We start from the raw sequence: 15,494 nt of genomic DNA, 5'->3' as shown, positions 1-15,494 counted from the left end.
TTGCACTCCTCCCGATAGCAGCGTGCTCCAGTCGAAGATGCGATTGAGGCTTGACGGATAGGGAGAGAGGAGGAACAGGAAGAGAGAGACTGAATAAGAAACGGAGAGAGCGAGAGAGGTAGGAGAGAATCCATGAGAGACCTGTACCGCATTACACGAAAGGAGAGAGCACGGACACACACTCTCTCATACACAGCGTACGCTACTGCAGAGCTGACACACGTCGCGGAGAGAAGGAGAAGAAACAGCGATATCTCTACTGTCACGGCACAGGTAAGCAACAGCAGCACTATATTAATATAACAGTCTTCTAATAATAGCACACTTGCGCATCGGGTGGTGTCATATTGACTAGCGGCTAGCGGGTTTATGAAGAGTTAGAGATGGAGGAGATTAAATGATGATGTGAAGGGATGCTGCGTCTTCCGTAAAGACGGTAGAGGTTGTCGGTAAAGCCCTGGCCTTGTAGTTAATCTGCAGTCGTTCCTGGCCGGGAATTGGGCCGAGCCGAGCCCAACGCTCTGCGCGTCGTTGAAAGATGCTGCGGTGGGTGATTTTTTGCTGCTCTGCGCAAATTATAAACAGGCCCAGAATCTATGGAAAGTACAGTCGTTTATTCCACACACCCATCACATTTACGTATTTGTAGGTAGTTGTGATGTTTGACATAATATCGAGCTGTAGAGGAGACAAACGAGCTATTGAAATGTTGTTAGCAGGGTTGTTTTGTTAGGCCAGGGGCTGCGGGCAGAGATGGCTGGTACTGTAAATGATCCTAGAGAGAGGGAGGATGATACTAGCGCTCCTTGAAGTGAGAGTGAGTGACTGGTCATGCAGAGATAATTCAGGGGATCGGTTTGTTTATCTGAATCAGGTCATGTCACCAAACCAGCCAATGGTCCCTTGGCTTTCATGGGAGAGTATTTTGTTGAGCGTTCTGATTCATCCATCTGCAAGGCCTCTGTGTAAGGACACACGTTTACTTAACTAGGCCTATTCCCTGCTTATACATTTGGGTGGAATTCAACATGTATAGCCTTGTGCTTCAGCTGAGTTTCATTTACCTGCTGTCTAAGTGGAGCAAACTAATAACCTATCTCTTGTCTTGCATTGGGTCTGTGTGGGTTTTTGTGCACCTGCATATAGGGAGGACAGTGTGTAGTGTAGGCCCAACATGCTTTGGGTAGAAATTGCACTAAAGCACAAATCTAGGATCAGTTTATCCACCTCCAATCCTAAACATAATTAAGGGGGGAATGCATAACTGACCTGTGATCAGATTCCAGGGCAAACGTCCTCTTACACTGCAGGGCCAAATACATATGATGAGCTATCATGTCGTCACATGTCTGACATTGGGACATATTATTTAACCTAGACAGGGCTGTATTAGCTGTAGCTGTGTTTACCCTGTGTGTGTGTGTGTGTACGTGTGTGTACGTGTGCGCGCATTTGCATGTGTGCATGTGTGTGTGTGTGTATATTTGTGTGTGCAACTGTGCATATGTGTGTGTGTATCAGTACCTGGGCTGTGGCCTGTGGTTGATGGCGTTACATAAGGGCTATAGAGGGGAACATCTGTCCCTCTTCTCTCCCTCCCAGCAGGCCATCTCTGGGACAGCTTAAACACAGCAGCAGCACTGGACAGATGTCAGCTGGAACTGTAACAAAGACCCCCCTCACAGACTGACGGACGGACGGACGGACGGACTGACTGACTGACTGACTGACTGACTGACGGACAGACCGACTGACCGACCGACCGACTGACTGACTGACTGACCGTCCGTCAGTCAGTCGGTCAGTCCGTCCGTCCGTCCGACTGACTGACTGACGGACAGGCGGACAGACGGACTGACCGACTGAGCTCAGATGATTTGGAGAGTGAAAAAGTCCTGTTGAATAGAAATAGTAGAGGAGCATGGCTGTGGATCACAATGGAGATAGCAACATCAATAGATGGACAGACAGACGGACATGCAGTCTTAAAAAACGATCATCTCTTTCCTTATCTAATAATAGAATTACAACATTTTCCTTTGTTCTATTATTAAGGAAGGAAGTTGGTCTTAATTGGTAGCCAGGATGGAGGAATGGAGGGAAAGAGGGAACGAAGGATCCTTGTCTGAATTGCTCTGAACAAACAAATTAATTGGACATCATTTGATTTCAATATCTTATCTGTAGAATAGAGAAAATTTACTTTATTTGACCCCATATATACTCAGCTTGCACTAATGACCTCACCGATCAGGGTTTGGATGCAGAAGCATAGAAACATAGATCTATTACCATATTAATTGCTACTGATCGACACTGATCAATAAAAGGCCGCTCTGAAATATGCAGTTTTGTCTCATGTTTTGGGGGTAGCGTGCAATTGGCAGGAGTGTCAACCAGAGCTGTTACCAGAGAATTTACCATAATCTACCATAAGCCACCTCCGACTTTGTTTTAGAGAATTTGTCAGTACGTCCAACCTGCCTCACAACCACAGAACACATGTATGGTGTCGTGTTGACGAGCGGTTTGCTGATGTCAACGTTGTGAACAGAGTGCCCCATGGTGGCCGCGGAGTTATGGTATAGGCAGGCATAAGCTACGGACAACAAACACAATTGCATTTTATCTATGGCAATATGAATGCACAGAGATACCGTAATGAGATCATGATGCCCATTGTAGTGCCATTCATCCGCTGCCATCACCTCATGTTTCAGCATAATAATGCACGGCCCCATGTCGCAAGGATCTGTACACAATTCCTGACAGTTGAAAATAGCCCAGTTCTTTCATGGCCTGCATACTCACCTGACATGTCACCCATTGAGCATGTTTGGTATGCTCTGGATCGACTTGTATGACAGCATTCTCCAGTTCCTGCCAATATCCAGTAACTTCGCACAGCGGAGTGGAACAACATTCCACAGGCCACAATAAACAGCCTAATTAACTCTATCTGAAGGAGATGTGTCGCGCTGCACAGGATTAATGGCGGTTACACCAGATACTGACTGGTTTTCTGAATCACACCTCTACCTTTTTTTAAGGTATCTGTGACCATCAGATGCATATCTGTATTCCCAGTCATGTGAAATCCATAGATTAGAGCCTAATGAATTTATTTCAATTGACTTATTTCCTTATATGAACTGTAATTTTGTCAAATCTTTGTATGTTGGTTACATTTTTTTGTTCAGTATACATTAAACTGTTTCCATTTCTAATCTACTGCTCTAGGAGATGCATATCTACAGTAGATCCATCACAATAAGAATGCACCACACACACACACACACACACACACACAAAAATACAATGCCTCGTCATAAAGGGAAACCGGGAAGCTGGAGTCGGATGTCGTCAGGCTTTAAAGACATGTAAGCAAAAGCTTACAGTTATTAACATTGCTAACACCTATCCAGTCTATTCAGATCTACACAAGTGCCTATCGAGAAGGGACTAGGAGTCCATTTGGAATTGGGCAACAGTACCTGACTGAGTCTAGTGGTGTATTTTAATAATATCTTAGCTCACACATTCAAAGCTTTTTAACTTTCAAACTCACACAATTGCTTGGACTTTGATTTGTTATGCTACTTAGTACCTATTTGTGGTTAGAATTTTTGATTTAGATTTTCTAGTACTATTCCCTCCAGGAGGATCTGTGGTTTTCGAATACCTGAAGCTCTCCTGATACCTCTTTGTCTTCATGAGTCTAGTGGTTAATGGAGGTCTTGTGTTCTAGTGGTGGTTTGGGATTTCTCTCTGTGTTGCAGTACATATGTTTCACCACCAGGTGCTGATATTCCATGTAAAACTCTGTTGTTACTCCACTGATGTGACTGGTAGCAGAACAGACCTCCAGTGTCTCAATGCTGAATGGCTTTTGGATGTTAATGGCTGAACTGGATCAAGTCAAACATTACAGGTTTGCTCCAATAGACCCTTCTCCCCAGGGTAGTTTGTAAACACATCCTAGATGTTTCCCCCTTTTACCTCACAGGCCCTTTGTTTGATTCCAGTCTGAGTCAAACCCAGAAACTGTGTTGGCTTAGTTTAGCGCTTACACAAGCAGGTGCATCTATCCCAGAAACATACCCAGTATGTATGTATTTCTTTGTTTGTATATGTGTGTGTGTGTGTGTGTGTGTGTGTGTGTGTGTGTGTGTGTGTGTGTGTGTGTGTGTGTGTGTGTGTGTGTGTGTGTGTGTGTGTGTGTGTGTGTGTGAATGTGTGCACGCACGCACACACACACACACACACACACACACACACACACACACACACACACACACACACACACACACACACACACACACACACACACACACACACACACAGACACACACACACACACAGGCGTGTCTGTCCACCCGACCATCCCATCCCAGTTCCTCACACTGTGTTTGGGCCATATGGCCTCTTTCCCAGTGATCCCTGTCTCTGGCATGTTGTCAGCTGATTGGAGCACTGGATGGCAGTCAGTCCTGGGGTAGACCCGTGGAGGTGCGCCGCGATAGGTCAATTAAATCTGCATTAGAGAAGCCTGCTGTCCTCTCAGTGGCTCATCTGGCATTGGACTGAGCCAGACAGCTAGAAGAACTGCAGGTTTTAATTCAGACCTGGCACTCAAGTCTCATTCTGTAGGTCAGGAAGATACAGTCTGATCCATACACTGTGCTTTGTTTAAAGCTAGAATGCACACGAACGCACACACACACACACACACACACCACACACATGCACAGCAAATGCATCCTTTCATAGGTTGAGTCATCCCATCATGAGAAACTTGTCTTTCTCTTCCCTCCCTCCCTCCTCCATCCTTCTTTTCCCTCCCTCCCTCCCTCCTGCCCTCCCACCTCCCTTCTCCCTTCTTCCCCCAGGTTTCCCATCCAGAGGCCTTTGTTTCCAGTTTCTATTTTTAAACACGAAATAACAACTTCTTCCTGAGGGAAGGGCTGAGCAGAAAGGGAGAGGTGTGGGAACGGAGAGAGAGAGAGAGAAGGAGACAGAGAGAAGTGCATCTGGGCGAGGTCACTTTTAAGCGCATCGTCTGGCTGTGAGCCAGGATGGATGGAGAGAGTGAGGGAGGGATGGAGGGAGGAGAATTTCCTGTAGACTCTGACCCAGGGAGGAGCTGCCTGTAAGGTGGTAGGAACACTGGCTCAGCTCCAGGATTCACTCAGGCCTCCACTGAGACATCAGTCTGGAGGCACAGAGAGAGAAAGAGAGAGCGAGAGCCCTTACATCGAGCAGACAGGATGACTAAGGGTTATTCTGTGTAAAATGTGCATTGTTGATATGATCAATACATTGTGCATTATGTCTTAAGGTTACTCTATGTTTTGGGTTCTTGCTTCCTCCTCTGTGTGTGTGTGTGTGTGTGTGTGTGTGTGTGTGTGTGTGTGTGTGTGTGTGTGTGTGTGTGTGTGTGTGTGTGTGTGTGTGTGTGTGTGTGTGTGCGTGCGTGCGTGCGTGCGTGCGTGCGTGCGTGCGTGCGTGCGTGCGTGTGTGTGAAAAGGGAATGGTCTTTAAGGCAGGCAGGAGGATGATGTCCAAAATAGTGATGGTGGTAGCAGTGGTAGAGGTAAATAATAATGTCTGCGAAAAAGAAACAAAACAAAATGTTGAACATAACCAATTAACTGGTTGTAACCTCGTTGAACCTCTCTCCGGGCAAAATCATTGCCTAAACTAATAGGGGTGCACTTGACCAATTAACTGGTTGGAACCAGAGAGATCTCACTAAACAAAATAATACATTGACAAAATTACATGTATATGGACATGTTCGCAGGTGTGCCTCGTGATAGAGTGCGGAAGTACACGAAAGGAGCTCCAAGAACTGCCAACAAACACAAGACAAACACAAAGTAAGCTACACAGACAACTGGATGCCTCGCTAGCCACATGGGGAGTACAGTGTAGCATTTATACAACATTCAAATCTCTAGAAAAGTTTAGGCAAGTCATAATTCTAGAAGGCAGAAGGGAGTGCACTTGACGCCTGTGGCCATCTCTCTGTCTGCCTGTCTGTTTCTCTCTCCTTTGATCAGTAGCGTGTGTATGTTTTCTTTTCAAAGAGACACAAAGAGACCTAGACTAAACAAAATGTCCATTGACAGGTTTTGAAGTGTAGCATCAAAGCTAGCGGGGAAAGAGGCCTACACTTACTAGAAAATACTGTTATAGAGGACTCATTTTACGTTGTCTCGTTTGTTCTGAAAGTCCCTCAAACCCTCAATGACAGTAGCGATGTTTTGTTTTTGTTGGTCAAAAGACGTGAATGGATTCCGGTGCACTCTGATGTGTGCACTAATAATAACACACAGGGCAGAGCAGGGTGCACACGCACACGCACACACTCATACACACTCAGTTAAGTACACAGTTAGGCACAGCTACACACACAGTAGAAGGCAGCTACACACATAGTCACACACACAACGCTGACTTCAACATCTGTGGCACTGTATCTACTTCCAGTTACCAGGTGCATCTCTCCCTTCCCCTGTGTGTGTGTGTGTGTGTGTGTGTGTGTGTGTGTGTGTGTGTGTGTGTGTGTGTGTGTGTGTGTGTGTGTGTGTGTGTGTGTGTGTGTGTGTGTGTGTGTGTGTGTGTGTGTGTGTGTGTGTGTGTGTGCGCGTGTGTGCGTGTGTGTGTCTGCACTCTTCTGCTTCACACCTGCACGTAGCACTGCAACGTTAAGACATACAGATGCATCAAGGACAAATCCGACAGGGGACTTTTCAGCTTTGATAACGACTAAAGCAGAGCAGGAAAACTCAAACTAAATGTTTTCAGATAAGTTACTAATATATCTTTCTTGTAGACACTGTGTTTACCCTATGGTGGCTATACCTATTCTATACTCTTCTTTAAACCACATAGAACTAAGCACACAACACTAAATGATAGTGTTCTATTCTATGTTCTTCTGTTCTTCTATCCTATTTAGACATGTTAGGAGCTGCATTTTGTATGTGTGCATGTCTGTCTGTATGTGGCGTGTGTGTGTGTGTGTGTGTGTGTGTGTGTGTGTGTGTGTGTGTGTGTGTGTGTGTGTGTGTGTGTGTGTGTGTGTGTGTGTGTGTGTGTGTGTGTGTGTGTGTGTGTGTGTGTGTGTGTGTGCGTGTGTGTGCGTGTGCTGGTTAGTTTTATTAGGGCACATCTGTAGGTAGCATCTGGCGTTCTTCAAAGAGGAAATGAGCCTATAGTAAATCCTCTAATCATTACTAGTCTGTCTGTAGGCCCTTGGCTAACGCTCCTCACCACAGAGATGTATGACCCCTTGGTGAGTGCAGGAAATCGGCTATTGTAGCTGCTGGTACTCCAATATATTCACTTTATTTTTATTTGACTATTTGGAAAACGATGAAAATGAATGTTTTTATGGTGCTCTCACCCTAAAAGCACTGTTTATTAGGTATGAATTTCCATGTCAAATCAATCAATCAATCAATGACATAAAGACCTGCTTTTTATGTAAGTATTTTTGATATAAGGACATTGACATCTCATCAGATGTTGTAAAATATCCTAACATTTTATGATAAAATATTTTTGGTCTGGATAAAGCATTTGAATGAGAGTGATTGATCATTCCGTTGTATTTATTTGGCAAGGTTGTCCACTTAGTAACAATTGCCATTGTTTTCAAGGTAGTTCTGGCTTGATCAGACAATTAAAGTCCTAAAACTACCTTCCTTCCGACCCTGTCTAGCAGCTGTTGACATATAAGCCTATCACAGTGTTCCCACTATTGATGACTGGTAGAGAGGACAGGTGAGGAGCAGACACCACAATAGACTTTTGTTTTCAGTCTGAATGTCCCAAACCTGCCAACAAAGGAGACCCTCCCTCTGTCTGAATTTCTCATTAACCACATATGGTTTTCCCCAGCCATGTGTGTGTGTGTGTCCCCTGGCTAGCTGTCTGTAGCTTATTGATTACGTTAACCCATCAGTGGATCAACGAGAGTGTGACTGGGGGTGTCACCTGATATGATTGGCTTTGTCACCCTGGTGTTAGGGGTGACGGGGTATTTTGACCCCAAAAAAACGACCCTTGCCCACTCCTAGGGTTACAGAGAGCGGTGAAGAGAGCTATGTGTGTACTGTATGGGTGAGGGGTTAGAGGAGCGTGACCCAAAACCTAAAAGGGTCATGATGGCACCTGTCATGGTTGTTGAGTGAGAGCTGAGGGAAAAAAAGAGTGGGACTCGATTCGATTCTATTCCTCCCTTTGTGTTCTTATTCCACTACATCACCCCCAGTGTTGTCGTCTATAATTACTACCGTCGTTATTTTAAACCCCTCCTGTTCAGGCAGGTGTGTGTCTGTGGGCCATATAGCACTGCAGTGTTAATGATGGCTGATGGGATAGGGTCAGGGGTCACAGTCCTCCATTAGGGAGGCGTGTGTGTGTGTGTGTGGTGTCTCCAGGTGGTTGTTTCAGCTACAGTATATAAAGCAGTTCTAATTAATTACAGTAAAAGTCTAATTGTAACTAATGACGATGGTCTGTTTTCCTGTAGTGACACAGGGGCCATTGCTGTAGACAGAATGGCCGTGCAATGTCTTAATAGATGCAGTTAGATTCTAGTGGAGTGTACAGTACAACCACTATCAACTGTCGCGTCACGCTTGCTCTGATTGCCGGCAGTACTGTGTCATTTTACCCAGTGTGTTTCTTTGCCGTGACCCTCTCCACAGTAGCCCTGAAATACACATACAATAACACCTGCAAAAATATATACAAATGATGAACTTTCTTTTCATGTAGATAAACTTGACCTTATAGCGGGCGTGTTTACGATTGATTATAAGCAATTGCTTTGTTAACTTAGTCTGTCTGTTGATCTGTCTACATCTCATCCTCTTTCCAGCTGTCGTATGATGCTCCGGCAGCTAAACTGCTGGATGTGCGGGGGTGTAGAAGCGCTAGCCTATAGGCTATTACACGTCAGCAAAAACATTGTTTGATGTGTGGACTTTATTTTCTACAATGCACATTTTCATTGCTCGCTAGCAAATAAATCAATCAATCTTAAAAAAAAAAAAAGTTGGATGTGTCTGACTATTCATGAATTATTCATGGCAATCGACAATGTTGTTCTGGCTCTGAGGCCTATGATGCACTCGTTTTCTGTGAAATGGACAATGCGCCAATCCAATCCAACCTGGCATGGTGTAATTTGATATGTAATCTCTTCTTAATTTATAGACTAATCAAAGCTGATAACTAGGCTATGGACATGTTGCGTGTATTGGCTTCTATTTTAATGATTGTCAATTTCATCTTCATACTATTGCATAGCTGTCTCTCTCCCTTTCATACTGTCCTTGTCAATTCATTATCTTATAGCCTACTTCCGGAAAGCCTAAGGTAGGCCAAGGTTTTTTGTACATTTTAAGGAATGGAGAAATATTTTCTCTTGTGTTTGACATACGCTGGTGGCTTTGATTGATAGGTGCTTTTACGGGGGTGTGACGTATGTGAGTTCGCTGATTCTTCTCTATATGCCTAATATGACCATTCAGAAAGTTTCCTAAAGTAGCCTGTCTGGACTCTTTAATAATAATCAAATGCTCCTGTCATGATTTACTCTTGTAAAATGCCTATTTTCAGTAGCTTAGACTATATTATTTCTCTCATTACGGCATCCTCTCTTTGAAGAACATATGCTAATGCTACTGCCATTGAATGACCGCAGCAGCAGGGTTTGTGATGTTTTGGGAAAAGTGGGAGAAAAACACATTGGACTTCATGTGAATGGTTTTGTGCTTTGAAATGGGTATCACGTTTCAGGTAAGACCCAAATGCGGACTATGTTGAAGTAACACTGTTTATTACAGCAACAGGGGCAGGCAAACGACAGGTCAAGGCAGGCAGGGGTCGATAATCTAGAGTAGTGGGGCAAAGGTACAGGACGGCAGGCAGGCAGGCAGGCTTAGGGTCAGGTCAGGTAGAGGTCGGTAATCCAGAGTAGTGGGGCAAAGGTACAGGACATCAGGCAGGCTCAGGGTCAAGGTGGGCAGAAAAGGTAAAAACTGGGAAAACAGGAACAATCAATAGACAGGAACAGAGGGTAAACCGCTGGTAGGACGAACTGGCAACAGACAAACAGAGAACACAGGTATAAGTACCCAGGGGATAATGGGGAAGATGGGTGACACCTGGAAGGGGGTGGAGACAAGCACAAGGACAGGTGAAACAGATCAGGGCGTGACAATAGGATCCGTATAAAAACAATTTTACATGCAGAAAAGCCAACCATCAAGGTAGGAATATGTCTTTATTTAATAATAATAATAATGTTGTCATGCGTTAATGTTGTGTCAAAATGAAAATGTGACAGATCCTCTCCAACCTAGCATTTCTTAATTTGTAGATTCATATTTATGATGCAATAACCTGAATAATAATAATGAAATGCCATGATAAAAAGTATGTATAATGGCCTGTTTCAAAAATGTTTTATTAAGAAGCATATCCCTGTAAACAAGTGTACAAACATAATCATGACCTCCCCTTTTTACATAGGACCCTATAGGCCTAAGACAACTGTAACAGGGCTCCCGAGTGGCACAGCGGTCTACGGCACTGCATCTCAGTGCTAGAGGCATCACTACGGACACCCTGGTTCGAATCCAGGCTGTGTCACAGCCGGCCGTGATTGGGAGTCCCATAGGGTGGCGCACAATTGGCCCAGTGTCTTCCGGGTTTGGATGACACTGTAAACAATAATTTGTTCTTAACTGACTTGCCTAGTTAAATAAAGGTAAAAAGAAATAAAATAACATACTGTACATTTAAACAAAATGGACACATAAAAAAACAATATGAAAAATAGATGAAAAGGAAAAAACAGTAATCAGGTGTAATGCATTAGTGAAATTGCATGTTTATTTTGATAGCCTATGTGTTAAATTGTGTAAATACAAAAATGTGACATTCCTCTCCAATCTGACATTTCTTAATTTGTATACTATACTAAAATTTAGAGTGTGTGTGTGTGTGTGTGTGTGGGTGTGTGTAACCATCACTCTCCAGCTGACAGGGACAAGCGCGACAGGCTCATGTGCAACAATGAGAGAAATTAAACAGGAATGAGAGAGTGAGAGAGACTGCAGTCTGTCACCATACACACACAGCCTGCACTAGTGTCTCCCTTTCTCTCCCCCCACTCCCGGTGTCTCCCTCTCGTCTCCTCTTCCCCTTTTTCTCTCTCTCTCCCTCACACACTCTCGATCTTTACAGTCTGTCACCATCTACAGTCCCCCAACCTTTCCCTCCTTCCCTCTCTATCCCCCTCCCCACTTCTCCCGCTCTCCTCTCTTCTCCCGGCAGATGGACAGTGGTGGCGGGCTGACGGGGGTGAGGAGGTGTGAGGGTGTCTCTGTGGGGACTGAGGGGGGTGAGGGATGCTGGGGTCTTTTGATAATTTAACCGGCCCTCTGCTGCCCTCAGGGGACGTACTATTGTCTCCATTGTTCTCTTGAAAGTGGGCCAAGAAAGAGAAAAATGAAGAGGGGTATGAGAAAAAGATGGGGGGATTGATTATTAAGAAAGAAAGAGAATAAGGAACACTGAACATGGGGATGAATCAATGAGAGAAAGATGGAGCAAGTGATTGTAAGTGATGTTCGATTTATTTGACTGGTGGAAGTGTTTTGTGTGATGGTACATCATAGTGACCATATTGTGATTTGGGCTCAATGGACTGCAGTTATACTGCACTCTGACTGAAATATTTTTTCTTAAGCAACAGGGATGTTTCCCACAGTTTTGTCAAGATGGCTGGATGTCCTTTGGTCCACCACCCATTCTTGATACACAAAGGACACTGTTGAGCGGGAAAAATGTTTTTGACACAAACTGGTGCACCTAGCACCCACTACCATACTCCGTTCAAAGGCACTTCAATATTTTGTATTGCCCATTCACGCTTGGAATGGCACACATACACAATCCATGTCTCAATTGTCTCAAGGCTTAAAAATATTGTAACCTGTCTCCTCGCCTTCATCTACACTGATTGAAGTGGATTTAACAAATGACATCAATAAGGGATCATAGCTTTCAACTGGATGTACCTGGTCATCCTATGTCATGGAAAGAGCAGGTGTTCTTAATGTTTTCTATACTCAGTGTATTTGTTGAAGAGGGTGGGGCTCAAGCTGCATCCCTGTCTCACCCCATGGCCCCGAGAAAATAAAATGTGTTTATTGGGTTTATTTTAACTGCACACTTGTTGTTTGTGTACATTGATTTGATAATGTCATATGTCCCCCCCCCCCCCCAAACTGCTTTCCATACATTTTTATAGCATACCCTCATGCCAAATTGAGTCAAAAGCTTTTCTGAAATCAACAATGCATGATAAGACTTTGCTTTTGTTTTGTTTGTTTGTCAATAAGGGTGTGCAGGGTGTATACCACAGGAGGTTGGTCACACCTTAATTGGGGAAGATGGGATCGTGGTAATGGTTGGAGTGGAATAAGTGGAATGGTCTCAAATACATCAAACACATTTTGTGTTTGATGCCATTCCATTCGCTCCATTATAGCCATTATTATGAGCCGTCCTCCCCTCAACAGCCTCCACTGGTTTATATGTGGTCTGTCGTACAATATTTTGATAAGAAGCCAATTTGCTCAGGACATTGTTTTCACTGAGGAAATGTTGGAGTCTGCTGTTGATTTTTCTGAGATTACTGTTGATGAAAATTCCATGGTAATTATTGGGGTGAATTTTGTCTCCACTTTTGTGGATTGGGGTGAAGGATGGGTGTATAACACAAATGTCTAGCAACCCAAAGGTTGAGTGTTCTAATCTTATCATGGACACCTTTTGCACTTTAGCTAATTACCAACTTTGGCAACTACTTACTACTTTTTAGCTACTTTGCAACTACTTAGTACGTTAGCTAACCTTAATCCTTTAACATAACTCCTAACACTAACCATAACCCTAACCCCTAACCTAGCTAACGTTAGTCACCTAGCTAAAATTAACATTAGCCACCTAGATCATGTTAGCAACAATCAATTGGAATTCATAACATTTCATATGTATTGGAAATGTGTAACATTTGTACAAATTGAAATTCATAACATATCATACCATTTGCAATTCGGAACATGTCATACAAATTGTAATTCAAAATGGATTAGGGACATCCACAAATTAATACATAGCATACATTAGGGCTGGGCGATATGAAGATATACAGTATATCGTGTGACGATAGAAAAACGTTCGATCGTTTCATATTATGCTCTATTATTTATTTTTTTGTGTCGCAAATGACACTCTTTACGGCAATATTATTCGTCAATTGGACACGTGCCTGTGGAAGGAAATTTGCAACACAGACAAATATGGAGGAGAGAGAACGTGACACAGAGCACGGAGACATGGAACATGGAGCTCGTACCTAAAAGAGGGGCTACTTCGGTCTCATGGACGTGGTTTGGGTATGAAAAGTCTGACACGGACCAGAAAACCGTCATCTTCATATTATGCTTCAGGCCGGTCCCGGCAACAGGCTCAAACACTACTAACCTCTTTTACCACCTACGCAGGAATCATGTGAAACAGTACGGAGAGAGTCTATGGATGAGACCCAAAAACAACCCCCCGACTCAGACGTTGCAAGAGGCTTTTGCCCGCGGCACACCATATGGCAAAGAATCACGAAGATGGAAGGAGATAACAGCTGCCGTTACAACTTACATCTGCAAAGACATGGCCCCAATTTACACGGTCGAGAAACGGGGGTTTCGTGAGTTGGTGCTAACACTCGACCCAAGGTGCCAAATGCATATTGATATGTGATACGTATTAAAGCCAAATTAACATGCAAAACAGGCAAGCCCTCCCCCCAAAAAAAATAATATTTATTTTTAGGACTATATTTATTTTGTTTGGAACTAAGTGTTTTCTATTTACCTTTTATTTTATTTTATTTTGTTACATGCTTAATTTAAAATGTGTACAAGGGTTCTAAATAAAAGGAGAAATAATCAAATATGAGTAAGTACCTTTTATTTGTTGAGTATAATTCAAAATGTAATAAGAAATAGGCCTTTACATGTGTTCATTTTTTATAAACTATTTATTCATTGAATTACAGAAAATGTGCTATATCATGATATGGATCGTTATCTGGATATGAAATTACTTATATCGGGATATGAGATTTTGGCCATATCACCCAGCCCTACCATACATACTGTACAATACTAAATGGTTGTCTTAGATTAATGTACAGAATAGTATAAAATGCTATGAGATCAGGTTGCAGGCCAGCCAGCTAGCAGTTTGCAGTCAAAAGAAAGGGAAATTCTTTCTAACTTTGTTAACTACTTGGTTAAATTAGTCTGTTTTTAACAAATCAACTGTTTTAGACTATTATATTTTCACCAAGAAAAATAACTGAGTGAAAGAACAAAATAATTTTGGAATGAACACTTACAGACATTTAAATAGTCTGTCGAAGTCAATATTGTAAGAACAGGTTTCATAGTGTAATGGTTAGAGGTCATGCTTGTTGATCAGAACATTGTGGGTTCGCCTGCTAGAGGAAGTATTTTGACCATTCTTTCGTTAAACCTCTAAGATGTAAAGTCCCCTGTTTAGGGGACATGCTTGGTTCTGGTTTCCGGTTCCAACCGACATTTTCACATGTAAATGGATCTGTGGACACAGTACGCTCCTTCTCCTGTCTTATTGGCATTTTAATCCACATGTGTGCTGATCATCAGTGCCAAACTAACAACTCTGCTATGTGTTGGATATTTTTCAACTCTGCTGTGCAAACCTGTGGAAGCTAGCCAAAATAAGGATTATTCCACAATAGTGGAATTTGCTTTTCGCCTTCAAAATAAAAGTGCCCCATTGAAAGTGATTCAAACTGATATAAATAGTGGAATCATGCCATATTTGGAGTAGGTAAAGCTAAATAAGGTCAGGATGTTGAACAGCCCTTTGCCGTGGTAGATTGAACATATACTACACCCCCTCGGGCCTTATTGCCAAACACCCACTGACCAAAAAAGGATGTTATTCAGATTTTTTTTTTAAAATCTATTACATGTTTTGCTAAAATAAAGGTTAAAGGAAATACAGGCATGCACCACATGACTACAAGACAAAACAGCTTAATCAAGCCCGATGGTCTTGTAAGTACAAAAGCAAACCATAATGGGATAATGTCTTACTGTGGTGTGTGAAGAATCCAATATTTTACCTTTTATGCGGTACAAATCACATTATTGTAGAAGCATCTCTAAGAGTATGAATTAGGCTGTTTGAGAAGGTTTCAATCCTAAAAAACCTGCCTACACATACAGTGGTTCCTCCTTTAAAAGTTGCGAGCCTACACCACGGGACTAAGAGGTACCCAGCTTCACAGCTTAGTTGCTCCAGAACACCTCAAGGGGGAGCTAGAGCACTCATTATGCATTTTGGTCCGAAGGGTT

General features: G+C 43.0%; 1 protein-coding gene across 16 annotated transcripts in view; it reads left to right on the top strand.

The window, feature by feature from the left end:
• The window catches only part of LOC139563217 (neurofascin-like), a 156,354-nt gene continuing 140,860 nt past the window's right edge, over window positions 1-15,494 (top strand). For 9 of the 16 annotated variants that reach the window (XM_071381642.1, XM_071381701.1, XM_071381671.1 and 6 more), the window contains exon 1: window positions 2-273. In XM_071381642.1, the coding sequence (XP_071237743.1) occupies window positions 133-273 (141 nt within the window). In that variant the 5' untranslated portion in view covers window positions 2-132. Of the gene's footprint in view, window positions 274-15,494 lie in introns of all 16 variants that reach the window. The other 7 variants (XM_071381788.1, XM_071381777.1, XM_071381770.1 and 4 more) reach the window with 4 other exon arrangements.

Source organism: Salvelinus alpinus, chromosome 2 (genome assembly GCF_045679555.1).
Source record: "Salvelinus alpinus chromosome 2, SLU_Salpinus.1, whole genome shotgun sequence".
NCBI lineage: Eukaryota > Metazoa > Chordata > Actinopteri > Salmoniformes > Salmonidae > Salvelinus > Salvelinus alpinus.
The sequence above is the reverse complement of the archived record's forward strand: the minus strand, read 5'-3'. Positions and strand labels throughout refer to the sequence as shown.